Genomic DNA, 19294 nt, shown 5'->3' with positions numbered 1-19294 from the left:
GATATCTGGAAGGGCAAAGTTAACCAATTAAGCTCAAATCAGATTCCTGCAAAAATAAAACGATGCTAGGAGCTTTCTGTATTAGAGGAGCTAGTGAGCATCTTGACAATTATTTTATTAAAAGCAATAGGAAAATCATTAGGGTAGTGCACAGAAATTATGATTGATATTTTTTAGCTTTTAATGCAGGGACATTTTTCATTTTTTGTAATTGTGTGATGTTTATGTTTTAAATTAGTATCAAAATACGGTTAGTAAGCAATTCTGTAATCGTAGATACCTCAACAAAAAATAAATATCAGCCTACATTTAAAAATTCTATATAAATAAAAATAAAGGTGTTAATGAGAAACAAAAGAAAATTGCCTTTTAAATAACTTTTTTATTTTCTAGATTTTTCGATAACCGTCTCATGCATTAAAGAACATACGCTTTTCCGAAGTCTCCAAATTACTTAGTCTCCAAAGAATCATACAGCAACTCACGAACCCTACAATGCCTTATGTTTTTATAAGATGCTCCTTAAGGCTGCACCTTTATTTAAACATTATAAAATTGAATAAATTGCGAGTGTGTTCCAAGAAGCATCCACTTACCACTCCACATTCCGGTGCGATTGACAGCGTGGGTCAAAGTTTATTCATAAAATCAGCGTAGAAGTCACAGAAAGGGTCCTGGATGGGATGCCAGTGGCGCTGCTGCTGCTCTTACAGTCTGTGTGTCAGTGATGCTCTGCTCACAGCACTGAGCGCGTGGGACAGTCCCGTAGACCTGATCCCCTCGGTGACTGATAGGCCACACATTGTTAACTTATTGAACGCTACAAGATGAATAAAAAAGGGATTTGCTGCTCTCATCTCCCTCTGTTTTTTTTTCCTCCCTCCTTTTGAGTGGAACTGAATGGACGGATAGCTTAATTCTTCTCATTGGGCACAATGAATACAGGAGGCAAACCCGACATAAAGGAGAGGAGATGAAGAAAGGATCCGTTATAGGCGCTTTAAATTACATATCATTTTGTAATCCTCGTCCAGAGATTCCTCAGATACATTCAAGCGAATGTATAAAAAATGCAGTTCCTTCAAGAGTCTTCCGTAGATGCAGAGCAGATTTATTCCTTCTCATTGCAGTGGGTGTGTGCGCGCGCGCCACTTGTGTCTTAAGTTCTCTCTGCGTGGATGGTGTCACGACACGGTTACAGTAAGAGAGGAATATAAAACTTTTTGCCCGGAGTGCTTGCATGCATTACTCCCTTAACTGCGTCTCCTCCCTCTTGCGCGTAATTTTTTTTTTATAGATGTCCATGCTTGCGCTCTGCACTCACCCTTTTGTACTGTTTAGCCTAAATAAAGCACATCAAGTGGAAACGTCATGCTGTAATTATGGTGAAAAATCTGGGTTAAATGAAAAGGAGAATATTAAAGACACAGCGAGCGCTTAATGCTGCTTCAGTTTCTAGTTTTAAATGGAGCTTAGCACATTTTGTTTTTAAAGTCTGTAACTCAACGTCTTTTGGGTATTGTGTGTCTCTCATATTTCGATATATTTACATAATTGTCTGCCACAAGATAAAATCCATAATTCATCCCCAAACAGTTTAAGTTTGTTGAGCTGCAACGATACGGTTGTAACAGCAATAGAAAACGTGGGGATTTTACATTTTGGATGTGAATTTGTTCACAATAATTATTCCATCATATCGTCACTTCATTTTAAACATTTAAAGGCAAATAGCAAACGTTTTATAGGAACATATCAACAAAAGATTATATCTTTTAACCTCAAAATTAATCGCACAAATCTGAATTTTTGTACAGTCTTAATGGTAATTTAACCCCTGTAACTCATTTCTATGAAGTTTCACTGATGTTACAAGTCGTTCCAACATCTCTAATAGGCTGTTCTTACCATTTTTGACATTTTAGAGAACGAATAAAATAAGAAATCGTTACAGATAAATAACTCAACACGTCTGACTTTAAATTGTGACACCAAAGTAGAAAGAGTCTAGATAAAACTGTTCACCATCTGGACTGCAGACCTCGCTTGATCCCATATGGTCAGTAAAGGCACGAATCAAATAGTATTTTGCTGTCAGTTTTGACTCCATACATTTATGGCATCGTCTGCGCAAAGAATTATGAGCAATTGGCGTATTTTGAGCACATAAGGTGTTTGATGTCACCATGAAAGAATCGGATAGAAAGCAGGGATTGAGGTAAATGGCTAACTTAAGGACGTGCGCTTTTGTTAGTTGTATTTAATGAGAGCTGCTTTTCTGGGCTTAGCCTGCTTTTATACTCTTGAAGGATCTTAAACAGGTTTTCCTGAAACACTCATGCGATGCGGCGCAGATTAGCGGCAATCCGGTTAAAGGGACGCCTTTTATATACAAATCAACTTCAAATCACTTTTTAAGCCACTTAGATATACACGCAATGGCAAAATGCTAATGCACTTTTCATTGCCAGAGCTTAAGGAGAGGAATAGAGGTGATTAGCTCCAATACAAGAATTGATCTTCGAGAATAGGAGGTGATTAGCCCAAAAACCAAGAACTGTTGTCAGGATTCGGTGTTAAGAATGGTTAAAGGTGGATTTAACTCAATTTCATGACATTAATCCTAGTTTTACTACTGTTAATAGTAGGCTAATATTAATATAGATAAGAAGCAAGATGCTCGTTCGGGTCAGTTAAAGAGGTTTTCACCTGCTGTGTATCTGACCACCAGCACGGTAATCCTTTAATCTTGTAAACTGCTAATGCCTCAAATATTCTGCTTTATTCATACATTTATCAGTAGCCTACTATATTCAAGTCGACTGCCATCCTGTCTACGCTGCAGCTACATGAAAAAAGGAAAAAACACTGACAGCTTGTCTATTGAACAAACTTATTATGTGCATTATGCATAATTTGTTGGCCCACTATGTAATTGCGTATCACTTTCAATGCTTTGACAACAACCTCTCCATCATGGTCAGTTATGGGACTAATTATACGCACAAACTCAGACGTGTATAGACAAACAAACGAAATAAGTCTATTTTCCAGTAGTGCTCTAGGCTATCTGCAGCAACAGTCAGCAAAGCCTTCTCATTAAGAGTGTCGGGGAAAATGATGAATGTGGGCTTAATTAAAGTGAAACGTCACTAGGGCTGCACGGTGAACTGTTGAACTGATTTGGAGTGGGAGGATGGGTGAACACATGAACGCGCACACGCACCTCGCATTGTTCAAGAAGAACCGCACGCTTGCCTGCTGCTACCCTGCGTATATAGCCGAGCCTATATGAATGACTTTTAGTTTAGTTTAGCTCCTAGTTCACATATAGCCTATACGTTTACGGGGAGCAAAATGTCTTGTAACAAGTTCTGCAGTGCAGACAGGTCAGATAATAGGCCTATACTTTCTAAACAAACAGAAATAGACAACAAGAAACCTAGATCAATAAATAAATTCAAAGAATGCACACACTGCAAATGGTAACATTTAACAAGTCACAGGTTCTAGGATACCATGCAGCAGAGACTGGTTTGTTTTGGGCAGTGAAAATGAATTGCAGTAGCTTTCCATCCATTAATTTATAGCATTTTACTTGATTTTATGAGTTTCATTAATAATTAATACTTAAAAATGAGATTTTATTCATTGTAGCCTATTTAAAGTGGTTAATTGTTACAGATTGTCACTTTAGTTTTACATACATTTTAAAGCTGCAATTAAAATTGATTTCTGTTGGTTGAAATAACCGAAACTTGTAGGCGTATTTGTTTGTTTGTCTGTCATCATTATTTATACTTTTCTTAGCTATTATCGGTTCTTTTAATATTCTACCGATAAATGGCACAATTTGCCAAAACAGCACCTCAGAATGCCATTACAGCACCTCAAAAGGAAAAAAAAAATAGTTAAAAAAACGATCGTAAAACAATTTTGCTTAAATGTTATGCGCAAATACTACCTAGCTACTAGAAATAAAATAAAATAAAACTTAAAAACATATAGGCTAATGCATGTAATGTTTTGTCAAAAAGTAGAAACAAATATAAACAAATAACCTAAATTAAATGTCGGTTTTGCATGTCAGTTGGTCACTTAGACAAAAATAATGTGTGTGGATAGGCTATAGGCTACATTGAAAACTGGTAACATTAGTCACGTGTTGCTCAGTGCACTTGTTACGAAAAAGATCCAAAAAAGTCAATGCCCTTGTTGTCAATATTGCGTCCCTTTTATGAGACAGTATTGGTTTAGGCTTCTACTGAAACTGATTTATTCGTAGTCAGATTTATGCCTATTAAGCATGACCACTATTTGTGGGTGTCACGATTATGACATGCAGTTTTAGGAATATAGAAAGTTTGACAGGCCTTGCTACTTTTTCATCGTGTTTAAAAACAAGCGCATCAGGCGATGTTTGCCCACCCTGACGCAAAGGTTCGCCCCCTCCTCCTCCTCCTCCTCCTCAGTGACATACACGCTCCCGTCCCAACCTTCATCAAATGCTGCTTGCTCAACTCCCCGCTCCTCACACAAACAATTGAACTCATTTCTAGTTGCTCTCTAAAGCGCTCCCACAGGTGTTTTAATGTCCCGTCGAGAAAAGCTTTCAGCGCAATGGAGTTACCCCACAGACAGTATTTGGGACGAGTCCTGATTGTGACTGCAGCGCTTCTGTCACCTGCGTTCACGTAAGTAGAAAGGTAGAAGCGCCTTCGAGGGATCTGCTGGAGTAGCCTAAATGGACTGTTTGTTTTGGAAAGCCAGTGATTCAAATGAATGATTAGCCTATGTGTAATAGTCTCAAATTATTTATTTATTATTAGCATTTAATTATAACTTAATGTTTTTTTTAAAGATTTCCAGTTTCGCGCCACGGCTGCTAGTAGGCTATCTAAAACTAGTAAGCTAGTAACATACTTGTATCTAAAACGAATGATTGTCTTTTTAATGTTATCAGTACTTGTTTTTACTATTAGCATGTAGTCCAATAAGTATCTTTTCAGTCAGAAGAAGGCTAGTTAATCACATACTACTCATTCCTTCGCTGCAAGTGACTCCTCCATTGTTACTGGTAACAAACTGCACATGTTTGACATTGAATATATGGGAATATGGTGTTCAGATACTAACTAGCATGTATAGCATGTAACTGTTGCTGGTGCTGGTTTCTCTAGCTAAACAGGTGCTAGTAACAATTACCTCCTAATTGATTAGGTACTAGTGTTTATTCTGGTAATTGATACCAGAAACAGTTTTAATCTTATTGTAACTGTGTGGTTATGGATGTTCTCTCACTTCTTAAAATTGTCTATGGGCATAATGTATTTATTAACATTAGCGTGTTATGATTTGGATATAATATTGCACACAAATCCTTTCCATATAGTAATTTTCTCATCAGATTATCCTCAGGCATGCCAAGACACTGATAGAAAGCAGGGCGTTTGAATATTCATGAAAGTTTTATGTGTGACTCTTGCAAGGTCACAGCCTTATTTTAGTGTCAGGGCACTTAATCGCACAACTGAAATAAAAAGCACTAGAATTTGTCACTTTTTTTCTTTGCCATTCCAGTAAACATGTATTAATCATATTATTCGAAAAGAATATGGCGCCATAAAACATCCATGCTTGATACATATTTTCCTGCTTCTCATTAATGACTGAATTCATTGTTATAATTTCTTCACATATGTGAGTCATTTAAAAAAGACCACATGTGATACTAAGTGACACCAGCCTTCTGCAATATTTACTGCATGCAGTGTTACTTCATAATGATATCACTGCTATAAAATTAATTTTCTCCTTTCTCAGGGTACTGGGTAATGACATCCTTGGCCTGAAGGTGGCAGGAGAGCCAGTGCTTACCCCCAACGCAGTGTGTTTACGACTGGCAGGCCTGACCAAAAAACAGATGCGTTTGTGTGTGCGCAGCCCTGATGTCACAGCCTCTGCTCTGCAGGGCATTCAGGTTGCTATTCACGAATGCCAGCACCAGCTCAGAGACCAGCGCTGGAACTGCTCCTCCCTGGAGAACCATGGCAAGTTGCCTCATCAGAGTGCCATTCTCAACAGGGGTGAGTTGATGGCAAAAGGGGCATGGGAAGTGCTGAAGTTGAAGTTGTAGAAAGCCAATACAGTCATAATCCGGGCATTGAAATGCTACATTGGCCAAAGAGGGAAAATATCAGCGTTGAGTCATTGTTTAACGCATTTGCGCCATGGAAAACATATTTTATGAGATTTTAGATAAAGATCATTATAGATAATTATCTCAGCAGCTGGCTCGTGCGCACTTCATTTTCTGAAGGCTCTGTTTACTCTGCTGGCAGCTTTATTTGCGGTGTAAAAGTGCTTTCTTTCGTCCCAGGTTTCCGAGAGAGTGCCTTCTCGCTGTCGCTGCTGGCTGCAGGTGTCGTGCACTCAGTGGCTTCGGCCTGCAGCCTCGGTAAGTTGAGTGGATGTGGCTGCGAGGCTAAACGTCGCATGGATGATGACAAAATCCGGCTCAAGTTAACCCAGCTTCAGCTTCAGACTTTCCAGAGGAGTGGGGTGTCTATAGCAAGTGCAGGAGAGAACACACCTGAGTTTGGATCACTCCACGGCAGCCTGCCGGCTAATCTGCACTCGTCCCACCCCATCAGTCTCCTTAAACCGCTACCGGATGAGGTCACGCCGCTGCAGGACACCTGGGAGTGGGGAGGCTGCAGTCACGATGTCCGTCTTGGTGTACGGTTCTCTAGGGATTGGTTGGATTCCAGAGGATCTCCTCGTGATATACACGCTCGGATGCGGATTCATAATAATAGAGTGGGCAGACAGGTGTGGTTTTATGTCTTCAAATCGAATAATCTTTTCTAATAATCTGTATGGAAAGTGGTCTTTCAAATAATGGCAACTGTGTCCTAAACAGGTCTGACATGATAAAACATTATTTTTCCCTGAACATTGGTGTTTTAAATTATTCACCTGCTTGGCTTTCTTTTGTGCAGACATGCACAGGTTAGCCCCTCCCACAGCGAAATCTCATTGGTCCAAAATTCCCCTCCACAAACTCTCACTGTTAAAAGATTAAATATCTTCAGACTGGGTGTGATTGTGTATCAGTGACATAACACTAATTTTTATCTATTTATTTATAAAAAAAAAAAAAGCAAATTCAATTTATATATTAAGTAAATCGAATACACTTTATATATAATTTTTTTTTAAGTTCTGAATTCGGGTTTATTTTTGTTTTCAATTTATTTATTTATTTATTTGTAGGGACAGGAAGTCAAAAATGTTTCGGTGATACAACTTGTATCACATGGGGTGTGACTCCCCAAATGTAATGATATTTATGAATATTTATGAAAAAACGTTTTTAATGATTAAGCTGTGTACAATCTCGTGTATATAGAATTTTTTTTAACTTAGTCATTAAATTAAATTACATTTTTATTATGGAGTATGGAGCATGTGTTTTTAACTAGATTTGTAAAAGATGTTTCTTTTCCATTGATGTGGATATTTTTATATGTTATTGACCCATTTTTCAGTTAGCTACCTTATAGATAGATATACCATAGACAGATACACCATAGATATACAGATATACCACGTTCTTTTCATTATGTGTTTGACCTTAACAGATAGTTACTGACAACATGAGAAGAAAGTGCAAGTGTCATGGCACATCAGGCAGCTGCCAGTTCAAGACCTGCTGGTATGTTTCTCCTGAATTCCGGCTTGTGGGATCACTGCTACGGGAGAAATTTCTGACTGCCATCTTCATAAACTCTCAGAATAAGAACAACGGAGTATTCAACTCTCGAACTGTTGAGAGCCCCGGCTTGGATCAGCTCAGAGGCCGGCGGCGGAACATTTCCCGTGAGTTGGTGTACTTCGAGAAGTCGCCTGACTTCTGCGATCACGAGCCCGCAGTGGATTCACCGGGAACACAGGGGCGCATCTGCAACAAGAGCAGCCCCAGCATGGACGGTTGCGGGTCGCTGTGCTGTGGCCGAGGACACAACATCCTCAAACAGGCACACAGCGAACGGTGTCACTGCCGCTTCCACTGGTGCTGCTACGTGCTCTGTGAGGAGTGCAGGGTTACGGAATGGGTTAATGTGTGCAAGTAACCAACCCATTTTGATCCAAATCCCCATTTCTTTTTTGAACCGAGAGACAACAACCTGTGACCGCCTGTGTGTTTTGCTCTCCTACAGTGTGTCTGTCTCCTTCTTGAACCTTCATCATCTGGGATCCATTTGCGTTGTGTTGCTGTTGTTATGTTCAAAATGCCAAGTCAGAGATTGAGGAGGAGGTGACTCATGTCATTTGTCTTTTTTTCCTCGCTTGGAATCTTCAGCCTCCAGATCCAAGCAAATGGCCAGAACGCCATCTGCACTCCTCCAAATAACAAGGCATAACAGCAGGAACAAATTAATCCTGAGAAATATCGGCACTGCTACGGTCTACCTTTTTTTTTCATTTAGAAAGTGCACTTAATGTATATTCCTTACCTTGGCAAAATGTTTGAGAAGTTTATGTTGTAATCGTTCTTGATGGTGAAATACCATCCTAGTAGGGCTGAGGTTTCTGAAACGGTATTATGATCTTTGCCCTCATTGATCATGAAAAATCAATGGCTGTGATAATTGAAGGGAACATCTCAGTGCCTTTTATGAGGTTTCAGAAGATGTTGTAGAGAAATTCTCCCAAGTCTGGAGCGAATCTTGGCCATCGACTGAGAATTTGCCTTGCGTAGGGGTCTGAGTTTAGTTGTTTTTTATGAAAACCAGGACAATTGTGAAGTTGATATGCTGTGTAACCCCATCCTAACCTTTATAGAGACAGACCAATCAGAGAACGGAGATGGATAGAGTGAAGGAACGACTGGAGAACACTTGTGCCTCCCGTGGATTTTTTGCAGCTGATTAAAAACAGTCACATCTCATCTCATACTGCTAAACAATATTGGATGCCAGATGCCTTTGATGCAAGAATGGAAGACATTCATACTCTCAAGTCTGGAGTTAAACTGTATTTAAACAGCTCCCATTGCAATTCATATTACAGTGAATTTGATGAATGCAATTTTTAAACGTAACTATTGAGCAATCTGTGCTTATGGAATCAAATTAATTATATGGATAAATTAACTTTCATGTATTGCTGCCTTTTGCATTCTTGAGACTTTTGTCGTTGTAATATGTTACAAGAACGCCTCAATTTTTGGTTAAGAAACCTTTCTTGGTTTATCATGTGTGTAGGTTTTAGAACCAGGAAAGGCCCTCTAGAACAGAGGAGGGGTCATAGATCAGTGTATTAGATATACTTCTTCTCTTCTGGAGATTTTTTTTTACTGAATCTGACCTCTCATAATGGGCAACAGGGATAGGTTTTCATAAAGAGTTTTATAAGCAGATTGAGATATGAACCGGTCTTAACGGGATCAGCTGCCCAAAGTTGCACCATGTGCTGCTGAGTACTGTTTGTCCTTGTCTGTGAATCTGCAACTGTCAGAGACTGGACCACTGTGTGATTTCCTAACTAAATACAGGCGTTCTTCTGATGTCTACGCTCTGTTCTCTGAGTGCACAACAATCACAAACATCTTAGGAATAAATGAGTTTTTCTGTATGATTCCTCACGAGACTGTAATGAGTATGCGCTGTGGCGGCTGTGGATTGAGTGAAATGACCACCAACGGTCTGCTGGCTTTATCAAACTTGCTGTTTCTCCCATGTGTGAGACAGAGAAATCGGATGGCCATAGACCCAACCCCCCCGTGCCACCCCCCCCCCCCCCCCCCCCCCCCCGTACTTCCCAACCTCCCCCAACAAAATGCAGTGCAGCCAATCAGACATACAAAGCAACATACTGACAACATCAAGAATAATGACAACCAGACACTGCCACAATTAAGACAGGAGGGCACAGAACTAATACTGGGCCAATATTTCAGTTAGCTACTATACAGACAGACAGAGATGCAGATAGATAGATGGAGGGATGGATGGATAGACAGATGGATGGATAGATAGTTGTATGGATAGAAATGTAGTTGTATGGATGAGCAGATGAATGCATAGATAGACAGACATGGATGGATGGACAGATGAATAGATGAATGTATTGATGGATGGATAAATACAACCCGAATTCCGGAAATGATGGGATGTTTTTAAAATTTGAATAAAATGAAAACTAAAAGACTTTCAAATCACATGAGCTGATATGTTATTCACAATAGAACATAGAGAACATAACAAATGTTTAAACGGAGAAATTTTACTTTTATCCACTAAATGAGCTCATTTCAAATTTGATGCCTGCTACAGGTCTCAACATTTCCGGAATTTGGATGGATAGATAGATAAATAGATGATCTGATGGATAGATGGAAGGACAAATAGATGTATGGGTGCGTGTTTAGATGGGTAGATACTATAGATGACAAACAGACAGATAAGTGTAATTAATATACAACATGAGATATCGATGTTAGCGGATTGGGAATATGTGAATATTGCACTTAGGTACATCAAAAGAGAAGGAAAAGGGGAGGAAAAACAGCTGGAAACATCTGCTTCTGGGCTCCTTGTCCAGCTTCCCCTTCCATTTTTGATGTGGGATAGAGAGAAAAAGAGAAAGGGAAAGAAAAAACAAGGAGCCAGCTACCCAGAACATCAAAGCCTTTGCCTAAATGTGCAAGCCCTCATTAGTTCTGCAAGCCTAACCAACCCGACTTATGATTGTGTTTGCTGGGGTGCACTTTGGCAAACACTTCAGAGGAGAGGCTCCTTTAAATTATAACTCCCATCCCCCCCTCCCCCTTCCCCGGCCCAGCTCTTTGCTCCCACTCCTACCCACTGTAGCCTCTTCTGCCCACCCCATAACCCCCAAAACTCCTAGTGCACAAAAACACAGTACACCCCCCCCCACACACACACACACAGCACTCCACCCTATAATCTGGTGTGCAGCTGCAAGCATCTGCTCCACTCCCTCTCTCTTTTCCTAACCACTGAATTGATAAACACATCGATCATAAAGCCACTGACACACGGTGGACCATGTGAAGCGACACGGGGACAGAGTTTCCTTTGCATCTGGACGAGGTCTGGGCAGGCACCGTGTGCTTAATGACTGTTTAAAATATAATATGAACAGGCATTTTAATAAATATATTGATGCATGAGAATGAGCACCATGTTATGAATAAGCCCTATTGTAATTATTAGAGCATTTCGATTTTTGCATGTCATGATTTCTTGTAGTAATCTGTTTAATCATACGATCTTTACTCTATACAGAGTGATCTTTTGCTTACTGCTGATAATTTGGCATGCAACTACTGAGTAATTTGGCAGCCTGAACAAATCAGATAGTTACTGCCAAGTTCTGTAATTTGGCAGCATCTAGCAGGTTACTTATTCATTAGGTTCAGTCATAGCTGAATAATTAATCACAATATGGAAATGTGCTTCCAAACACTTCCAGCAACAGATCCTTCAATCGTAAATTATCACATAATACACATTTCTGGAGGAAACTTCTACAAAATTTTCACCGATTATTGAGATATGAGACTAAACATGTAGGCTAGTAACAACATTTCCGATTTTATATGATAGAGATCATGAGAATGTTCTTTACACAAATGTACAATTTCATTTAACAAACTTATGGCTCTCGTCTTCAGACAATAACTCAAAGCTGAAATGTATATTAAACTTAATAAAAACAGAAATATAAATATGTAACACATGAACGTTAAAACTATTTTCCTCGTGTGTGTGTGTGTGTGTGTGTGTGTAGCCTACATAAACATATTTTTGTGTGCTTAAATTTATTATAAAGACATTTTATGAATTTTTAGATAATTCAAAGTAAGGTATCTATTGTGGGTAAATTCGTAATAATCTTGTTCATTTCTAGAGATTTTACTATCTGATTCATACGGACCACCGCTTGCATGCGTTTCATTCATTGACATTTTGAATGCACATATCAGGATGCGCTTCGGTTGTATCGCGAGATCTTTAACACTCTCCTGCTTATTCCACTGGTATCGCGAGAGCGGAGTGACTTGCGTGAAATTATCCGGTGTTGGTCTCCGAGGTGAGTAGGGATGTTGCAAAGCGTGAAAAAATATGGTGTAATTTCGTCTAAAATAAATTAGATATTGTTGGCGTGTTGATATATGCTAAATAATATTGTCATTAAATAGCGGAGCAATTTATAATTTGTCAATATGCAGGTCGTCTCTTGCTGCTATATGGTATCTCTACATCGTGACAAAAATAAAAAGTATTAGACGTTTAAACAGTATCACTACCTGATGTGACATTCGCCGGTTTATCATGAGAAGGCATTATACAACGAGATGCGAGCGTCTCTTGCGTATTCATAAGCAGCCCACCCATTAAAAATCATGTCTCATATCATGTTTTTCTGATCCTAAATGATTGTTTCCATTTGCCTGTGTGTTAAAGCTGATTCTGAAAGCTGAATGTGATCAGATCTGGGCTTCAGTATCCTAGTTCTGTTGGATTTAAATTGATACAAATCAACAGTCTCAGATTTTCTTTCATTTGCATACATACTATACTCATAATGCAGATGTCATCACCATTTTATGGAGGATGAGGAACCTTACAGACACATTAAAAGAGTCGCATCTCATGAACCTGTCCACGGACACATCTCATTCTGTCAGTCAGCACCTAAAATAAAGCAATACTTCATTAGTTATTCTAATATAGGTGTTTTAAATTTTGTATTTTGGAAAGCAATCATCATACTGGACTGGGAAGTCCAGTAGATCTGTATTTTATATTACTGAGTGATTTGTGTGTGTGTGTGTGTGTGTGTGTGTGTACTGCTGTGTTAGAAAAAAGAAATGCTGTCAGTATTTACTCACCTGATGTTTCATGTAGCCTACTCTGAAATGTGGTGCTTTATGTGAATTTTTTTTTTTTTTTTTTTAAATGACCATAGATGTTCTCTTTTTATGTTGGTAAAGGCTAACCAGCTATCATGGGGAACATTTTTGGCAACCTTTTGAAGAGTCTTATTGGGAAAAAGGAGATGCGTATTTTGATGGTCGGGCTTGATGCAGCTGGGAAGACCACAATCTTGTACAAACTGAAGCTGGGAGAGATAGTGACTACCATTCCTACTATTGGTGAAGCACATTTTTAGACTTTAAATGTTTAATCTCTTGATTATTATTGTATTATTTCCCTCTTACATTACAAGTTCTTGATGTCACATTTTAAGAGTCTGGCCTCTGTAATTTTTGTGCTATTGTGTTTTGTTGTTACTAGGTTTTAACGTGGAGACTGTTGAGTACAAAAATATAAGTTTTACAGTTTGGGATGTTGGTGGCCAGGACAAAATCCGACCTCTGTGGCGTCACTACTTCCAGAACACACAAGGTGAGAAGAGTACTCATACACACACACACACAGGATTTTACTGTGTGTGTGTGTTTTTTTTTTTACATTTACTCACTAAAAACACAAACAGGATTTTGTGTCAAACAGAGCCATGATAAATAGCCAACAGTTTATGTCAACCTACTGGTATTTAAAAGGAAGAACGTATAGGCCTATTATATATTTATACCTTTCCAATATATATCTTTTTAAGTTTTGAGTTGGTCCCATTTAGTTTTAGTTTTTTTTTTTGTTTTTTTAGTTTTTTTGAGAGAAATCTCATATTGTCACCAAGGCTTCATTTATTTTATCAAAATTACAGTAAAATACTTCAAATACGCCCAGGGCACAAAATAGCTGTTTTCTGTTGTAATACATTCAAAAATGTCATTAATTCCTGTGATGGTAGAACTGAATTTTCAGCAGCCATTACTCCTCATATCATGTGATCCTTCAGAAATCATTCTAATATGCAGATTTACTGCTCATGAAACATTTCGTATCATTATCAATGTTAAAAACAGCTGTACTGCTTATTATTTTTGTGGAAACTTTTTTCAGAATTTTGTTTAAAAAATAACAATTATTTAAAATATAAATTATTTGCAGTATTATAAATGTCTTTACTGTCAGTTTTAATCAATTTAAGGTGCCCTTGCTGATTAAAAATATTACAAATGTACTGACCCCAAACTTATTTCAATAGGGAATACATCAACACGTTAAAGAAAACAGTACTTGTCAAGTTTCATCATTCAATCTGTAATCTTATTAAATTTAGCATTGAAATTAGAATTAAGATCTCATATTGAGGTCCACGAGGGTCTTTATTTTCCCTCTTATTAATTACTACCTTTCTATAACCACATTTGACATAATTTCTCATGTATTTTGAAGGTCTGATCTTCGTGGTGGACAGCAATGACCGTGAGCGAGTGAATGAAGCCAGAGAAGAGCTGATGAGGATGCTGGCTGAGGATGAACTCAGAGACGCAGTACTCCTCATCTTTGCCAACAAGCAGGCAAGAGCATCTGCTGTGTTCTTCAAATCAGAAACAGTTCATTGATGTTAGCATTGCATCTGCTGTCTACCAATTTCAAATCAGCCCTAGTATATCATAAACATCAGTTTCTGTAATATATGTATCAATTTGTTGAAGATGGAAACATAGCTCGGTTGTAGTTCATTAGTTAGAAAAGATTGAAAGAAGATAATTGTTTGACATCCAGACTTTTATAGTATTTATACAATTTAAAGAATAGATCATTTTCTAATCTCATGGGGCTTAAAAGAGATTGAATATCATCTGCATAGCAGTGATAACATATACCTTGAAAAGTACTTATCAATTACCCCAGAGACAAATACAAAGCATAAAGCAACGGGGCCAAAATAGAACCCTGGGGAACCCCACAGGAGAGAGATGCTGTAGATGAGGCATAGTTTTGAACTCCAATAAGACAGATTCGGTCTATAAGACAGAAAATGTTCCTCAGTCTAGTTTGTACGTTTTTGCCTCGTCTTCCAGATGGCAGAGGTGAAAGCAGGCTATTTTTGGGCTGGATGGGCTCTCTGATGATTTGGAGAACTCATTGCCGGCAGTGGTTTTTGAGGTCTGCCACTGATGTGTTGAGCAGTTTTGACCACCCGCTGAAGGTCTCTCTGATCTGATGATGTGCAGCTGCCGTATCTTAGTGAGAAGCAGAAGGTCATGATGCTCCCAACACCGAATCTATAAAAGATCTCAAGAGAAATGGAGGATTTCGGTGCATGCAGGTATTATAGACTCTGGTTCCAGGAAAATTAGTTCAGGAACTATGGGAAATCCTCAATGATGAGGGCATGCAGTATGTATATAAATAGTAAAATATGTAGTTGTGTCTGTTTCTGTCTCACTCTCCAGGATCTGCCAAATGCCATGAATGCTGCAGAAATCACAGATAAGCTGGGTCTCCACTCCCTGCGCCATCGTAACTGGTACATCCAGGCCACTTGTGCCACCAGCGGAGACGGTTTATATGAGGGTTTGGACTGGCTGGCCAACCAGCTCAAGAACAAGAAATGAGGCAGACCAGATCCAAGAGGAACCGGTGTGGGCGAGGAGTCACCTGAGTGACAGCTCATCAGGGAGCACTAGTGGTTTCCAAGTTTCTTTCATTCTGTTTACAAGCTGAGACCAACAGGAGCCGGGTCATTTCAGACAGTGTAACCCCTCGCTATGTCCCACTTAACAGATCCGTGAGATGATTGGGGAATGACCCATGATTCATATTCATATTTACTAGTGAAGATAGACATGTTTTGCTATTCTCGTGTAATTCAAACATCTCAGTTTCTTGTGTCTCTACACTGTAAATGTATAAAAGACATTAACGGGGAGTGAATGAAAAGCTTTTACTTATATTAATACTGTGGGAGTAACTCTTAAATGCAGGTCATTTAAACTATATTAACTGCACTGATAGATGAGAAACCTGTTGATTCAGTTTCCTGAAATATTTAAATAAAATCAAGTGAAAAGTTATTCAGAAAACAATGAAGAAACATGTTGTGTTTTTTGCTACAGTGGTGTTGTTTTGCTACTGAAAATTAAATATGCATTGTGATTTATTATTAGCATATCAGCCAGACTTCATGACTGTCAATGATTATGCTCTTATTGCTTGTATTCACCAGTGTCTCTGCACAGGTTGCTGAGCAAACTTTGGTTAGTGCTGTTCTATGTAAATAGATAGAGGATCTCTTGTCTTGGCATGCATAGTTTGCAACGATTAAATAGCACATTGTTCTGTGTACAAGAACTGTTACTTTTGTGCTGATATTGTTCACTACCCAAGCTGCTGTTTTGTTGTGTAGCTAAATGTGTTTGTTTCACATCTGCTGCTCTTGAATGCTGTTCGTCTGTGTTGTTCCGTGTAGACATGCTCATTGATTGTGTCATTGCATTCGTGTTAGTGATTTTTTTTTGCTAGTGTTGCATGGGCAGATCTGAGGAGCTGAACAAGAATAGATCTCTATAGCCCTGTGACTGGAAAGAGTGACTTTACAGTAGACGCAGATACTAATAGACTCAAATATTTAAGCTTGAGTGTATGCTCATGAATGAAGTATGTTTATATATTACACGCTTAATAAAGTATGCACTTAGATAATTTAATGTGAATATCTATTATTTCTTGTAGTCCTGTGTCCATACATTTTTCATCTATGTCCCTTGCATTGAAATACTATGGAAAAAAAAATTTTCATTCTGCAAATATTACAGTTTTCTGAAACATTTTTAGATGTTTTTTTCAACTTTTCATCTGCACAAACAGTCATTTCCATTATCCATACTTCCATTTATCCATTAGCTTGACTTTAGCTTGTTTCTAGCTAACTAAAACATAAACTATTAAAATGTATTTTTGTTCATTCAAATAATTTAGGAATCTCGTCTTGCAGCTAACCGGAGTATTAAAAAGTTAATATAACCTTAAATAATTAAGCTAGGTAAAAACTAATAAAATAACAAAAGCACATTACAAAATTATTAAAACAAATTGAAATTAAAACCAAAAATCAAAAAATAAATGCTAATTCAAAATATTAATAAATACTATTTTAATACATAAACAATACTAGAATAACACTTGACATCTATGCTTTTTCAGTTATTACACTCCAAAATTTAAAAATATGGTCAAATATGGCCAACTTAAAGTTTTAAGGCAACCAGCTTCAGCAGATTTTTGAGTTCTCTAAAGTTGTATAAACTTAAAACAACAAGTTGAGAAAACTCAAAAATCTGCTGAAGCTGGTTGCCATAAAATTTTAAGTTGGCTCAACTTTTTTTTTACGGTGTGCCAAATAGTCCCCTCTACTTGTGTCTTTTTAAACAATACTAAATAATATTTCATCAAATCATTACCTTTAAAGTGTTTCAGTTTTCATTTTAGTTTTAGTTCAAGTGTAATACATTTGTCGTGCTTTTGTCATTTTTATTAGTTTATCTTTTTTAATGTCTATTTAAGTTTTAGTTATTTACTTAAAATTATTTCAGCTAGTTCCAAAGACAAATTTCTCATTTTTGTAAATGTTATTTAAACCTTTTTCTAAATTCTTTAAGTTTTAATATGTTTTAGTCTAATATGAAAAAATGTATGATGACTTTAACAGTTTAGTTTTAGCTAACAATAACAACACTGAATCCATTTAATTAAAGTCAGAAGTGTTTAAGTGTATGACAGGTGCTTGCTCCACAAAGTAAAACTTATAGCCTGGGAAAACAACAAATAACAACAAACAAACCACTCAAGTTTTTCAAAACCAACCAAGTCTTCATAACAAAAATGAACCCACATGCCTGACAAAGTTCATCTACTGTAATTGCTTCCATTCAGGAATCTTTTTCTTCTTCTAGAATTCAGTTTACACACACGGCTTCAGTCATTCAGTGGTTTGGTGCGCAATTATAAAATTTGTTTCTGCATTCTGATAACTTTATCAGACACCACAGAATGTGATAAATCTTATCTTTGTGTGGTTTGTGAAAATTTCATAGAGCATACTGAAAGCACTTCATCCGCTCTGTGTGAACACTTACGGCTCTTAGGCTCAGAAAAGCCTAGAAATAATGAGAAGGGAAGTCTGTTTGTTTAGCAAGATGCCCAGTACCTCACCCCCTTATTCTGTGGCAAATCCCACACACCTCCCCGCCTGTCCTCACAGTGTGTGTCTCCAGGGGCGTGACAGCAGTATGTGGGTCAGGGCTGCTCCCTGGGTTGCCAGCCCCAATGGCCCCCTGCAGGCCGCTCATAATAGCGGCACCATGGCGGGTGCCATAGCTGGGATTCCCTTCCGTAACCGGGGCGCCCTCGCCCAGGGCACAGACTCACTGGCAGCAATGCTGCAATCAATTCATCAATCTGTGATGGGAGCGGCGACCGCTGAAGCCAGGCCAGCCCACCCCTCATCCAGGCCATGACCACCAGCAATGAGGCTGAAAAGCAGGACTGGAGAAATCAGGAGCTGGATGGCTTACAGCTGATTATTTAGGGGGCTGGTATTCAGTCAGAGCAGACGGGCATAATGAGAGTTGTTTTACTTTGGGAAAGTCCTCAAAAACTTGAAATTAGTACATGGATTGTCAAGCATGAACAAGCAAGCACACACACACACACACACACACACGCACACACACACTTGAACACAATAATGTCACATTTAGAGTGAGGCAAGGCTGTAGCAGCCAGAAACATTGAAAGGAACACATCACACCCAGATTAGTGGCTGATCAGTATGGCTTTTCAGTGACTTTTTTTCTTTTATTTATTCCCCCATATCTTGAATATTTGATGACTTCCTCCAAACTTTTTAATAAAGTTGTTATTATTATTATTATAAGTAGGCTAGTACTCCTAGTCGTAGTTTTGCTTATTCAAACAGTAGCAAATGCAAAAAAGTAAAATAAATAAATAGTAGTGTTGCTTATTCATAACCAACAAGTAAAATGAAATGGGTCAAAATGTGGTGTGATAATATACCAGGGAAATGTAAGTGGTTTATGGACATGGGGGTGTTCAGTAGGTTATCATTACTGTCAGATTAAATCTTAGTCTGTATTCCCTCAAAGTAACCATTATACCGTACTGTACAAAAACTCGAACCGACGAGGACTGACGTTTTAGCACCATCCTTCATCATTTAGCTGATGTCTCCATCTGCTGGACAATAGACTGTAGTGGGAAGTCGTGGCCTAATGGTTAGAGAGTCTGGCTCGTAATCCAAAGGTTGCGAGTTTGAGTCTCGGGCAGGGATTGTAGGTTGGGGGAGTGAATATCCAGCGCTCTCTCCACGTTCAATACCACGA

The 19294-nt window shown here is 38.4% G+C and overlaps 2 protein-coding genes across 2 annotated transcripts; both read left to right on the top strand.

Annotated features, from left to right (window-relative positions):
- The first annotated feature begins 4455 nt into the window (after positions 1-4455).
- On the top strand, positions 4456-9637 carry LOC306860559 (protein Wnt-10b-like). Its single transcript, XM_079402304.1, has 4 exons — positions 4456-4694; positions 5824-6086; positions 6380-6831; positions 7644-9637. The coding sequence occupies exons 1-4, from the start codon at positions 4621-4623 to the stop codon at positions 8133-8135; spliced, it is 1281 nt and encodes a 426-aa protein (XP_079258430.1). The 5' UTR covers positions 4456-4620; the 3' UTR covers positions 8136-9637.
- A 2440-nt stretch (positions 9638-12077) lies between these two features.
- Positions 12078-16593, top strand: LOC306860571 (ADP-ribosylation factor 3-like). The gene is made up of 5 exons (XM_079402323.1): positions 12078-12123; positions 13028-13189; positions 13332-13442; positions 14340-14464; positions 15347-16593. Exons 2-5 carry the CDS (start codon positions 13042-13044, stop codon positions 15506-15508), a joined length of 546 nt encoding a protein of 181 aa, XP_079258449.1. The 5' UTR covers positions 12078-12123; positions 13028-13041; the 3' UTR covers positions 15509-16593.
- Positions 16594-19294: the final 2701 nt, after the last annotated feature.

The sequence above is a fragment of the Barbus barbus genome (assembly GCF_936440315.1).
Source record: "Barbus barbus genome assembly, chromosome: 41".
Lineage (NCBI taxonomy): Eukaryota > Metazoa > Chordata > Actinopteri > Cypriniformes > Cyprinidae > Barbus > Barbus barbus.
Note: the sequence above shows the minus strand (reverse complement) of the source record. Positions and strands in the feature narration are given on the sequence as shown.

Bases quoted from the DNA above. Each gene is read 5' to 3' on its own strand.
- LOC306860559 (XM_079402304.1), top strand. From the start codon at position 4,621: ATGGAGTTACCCCACAGACAGTATTTGGGACGAGTCCTGATTGTGACT. The intron at 4,695-5,823 runs GTAAGTAGAAAG...CTCCTTTCTCAG, and splicing joins CTTCTGTCACCTGCGTTCAC to GGTACTGGGTAATGACATCC. The intron at 6,087-6,379 runs GTGAGTTGATGG...CTTTCGTCCCAG, and splicing joins GAGTGCCATTCTCAACAGGG to GTTTCCGAGAGAGTGCCTTC.
- LOC306860571 (XM_079402323.1), top strand. From the start codon at position 13,042: ATGGGGAACATTTTTGGCAACCTTTTGAAGAGTCTTATTGGGAAAAAG. The intron at 13,443-14,339 runs GTGAGAAGAGTA...TGTATTTTGAAG, and splicing joins CTACTTCCAGAACACACAAG to GTCTGATCTTCGTGGTGGAC. The intron at 14,465-15,346 runs GCAAGAGCATCT...CTCACTCTCCAG, and splicing joins TCATCTTTGCCAACAAGCAG to GATCTGCCAAATGCCATGAA.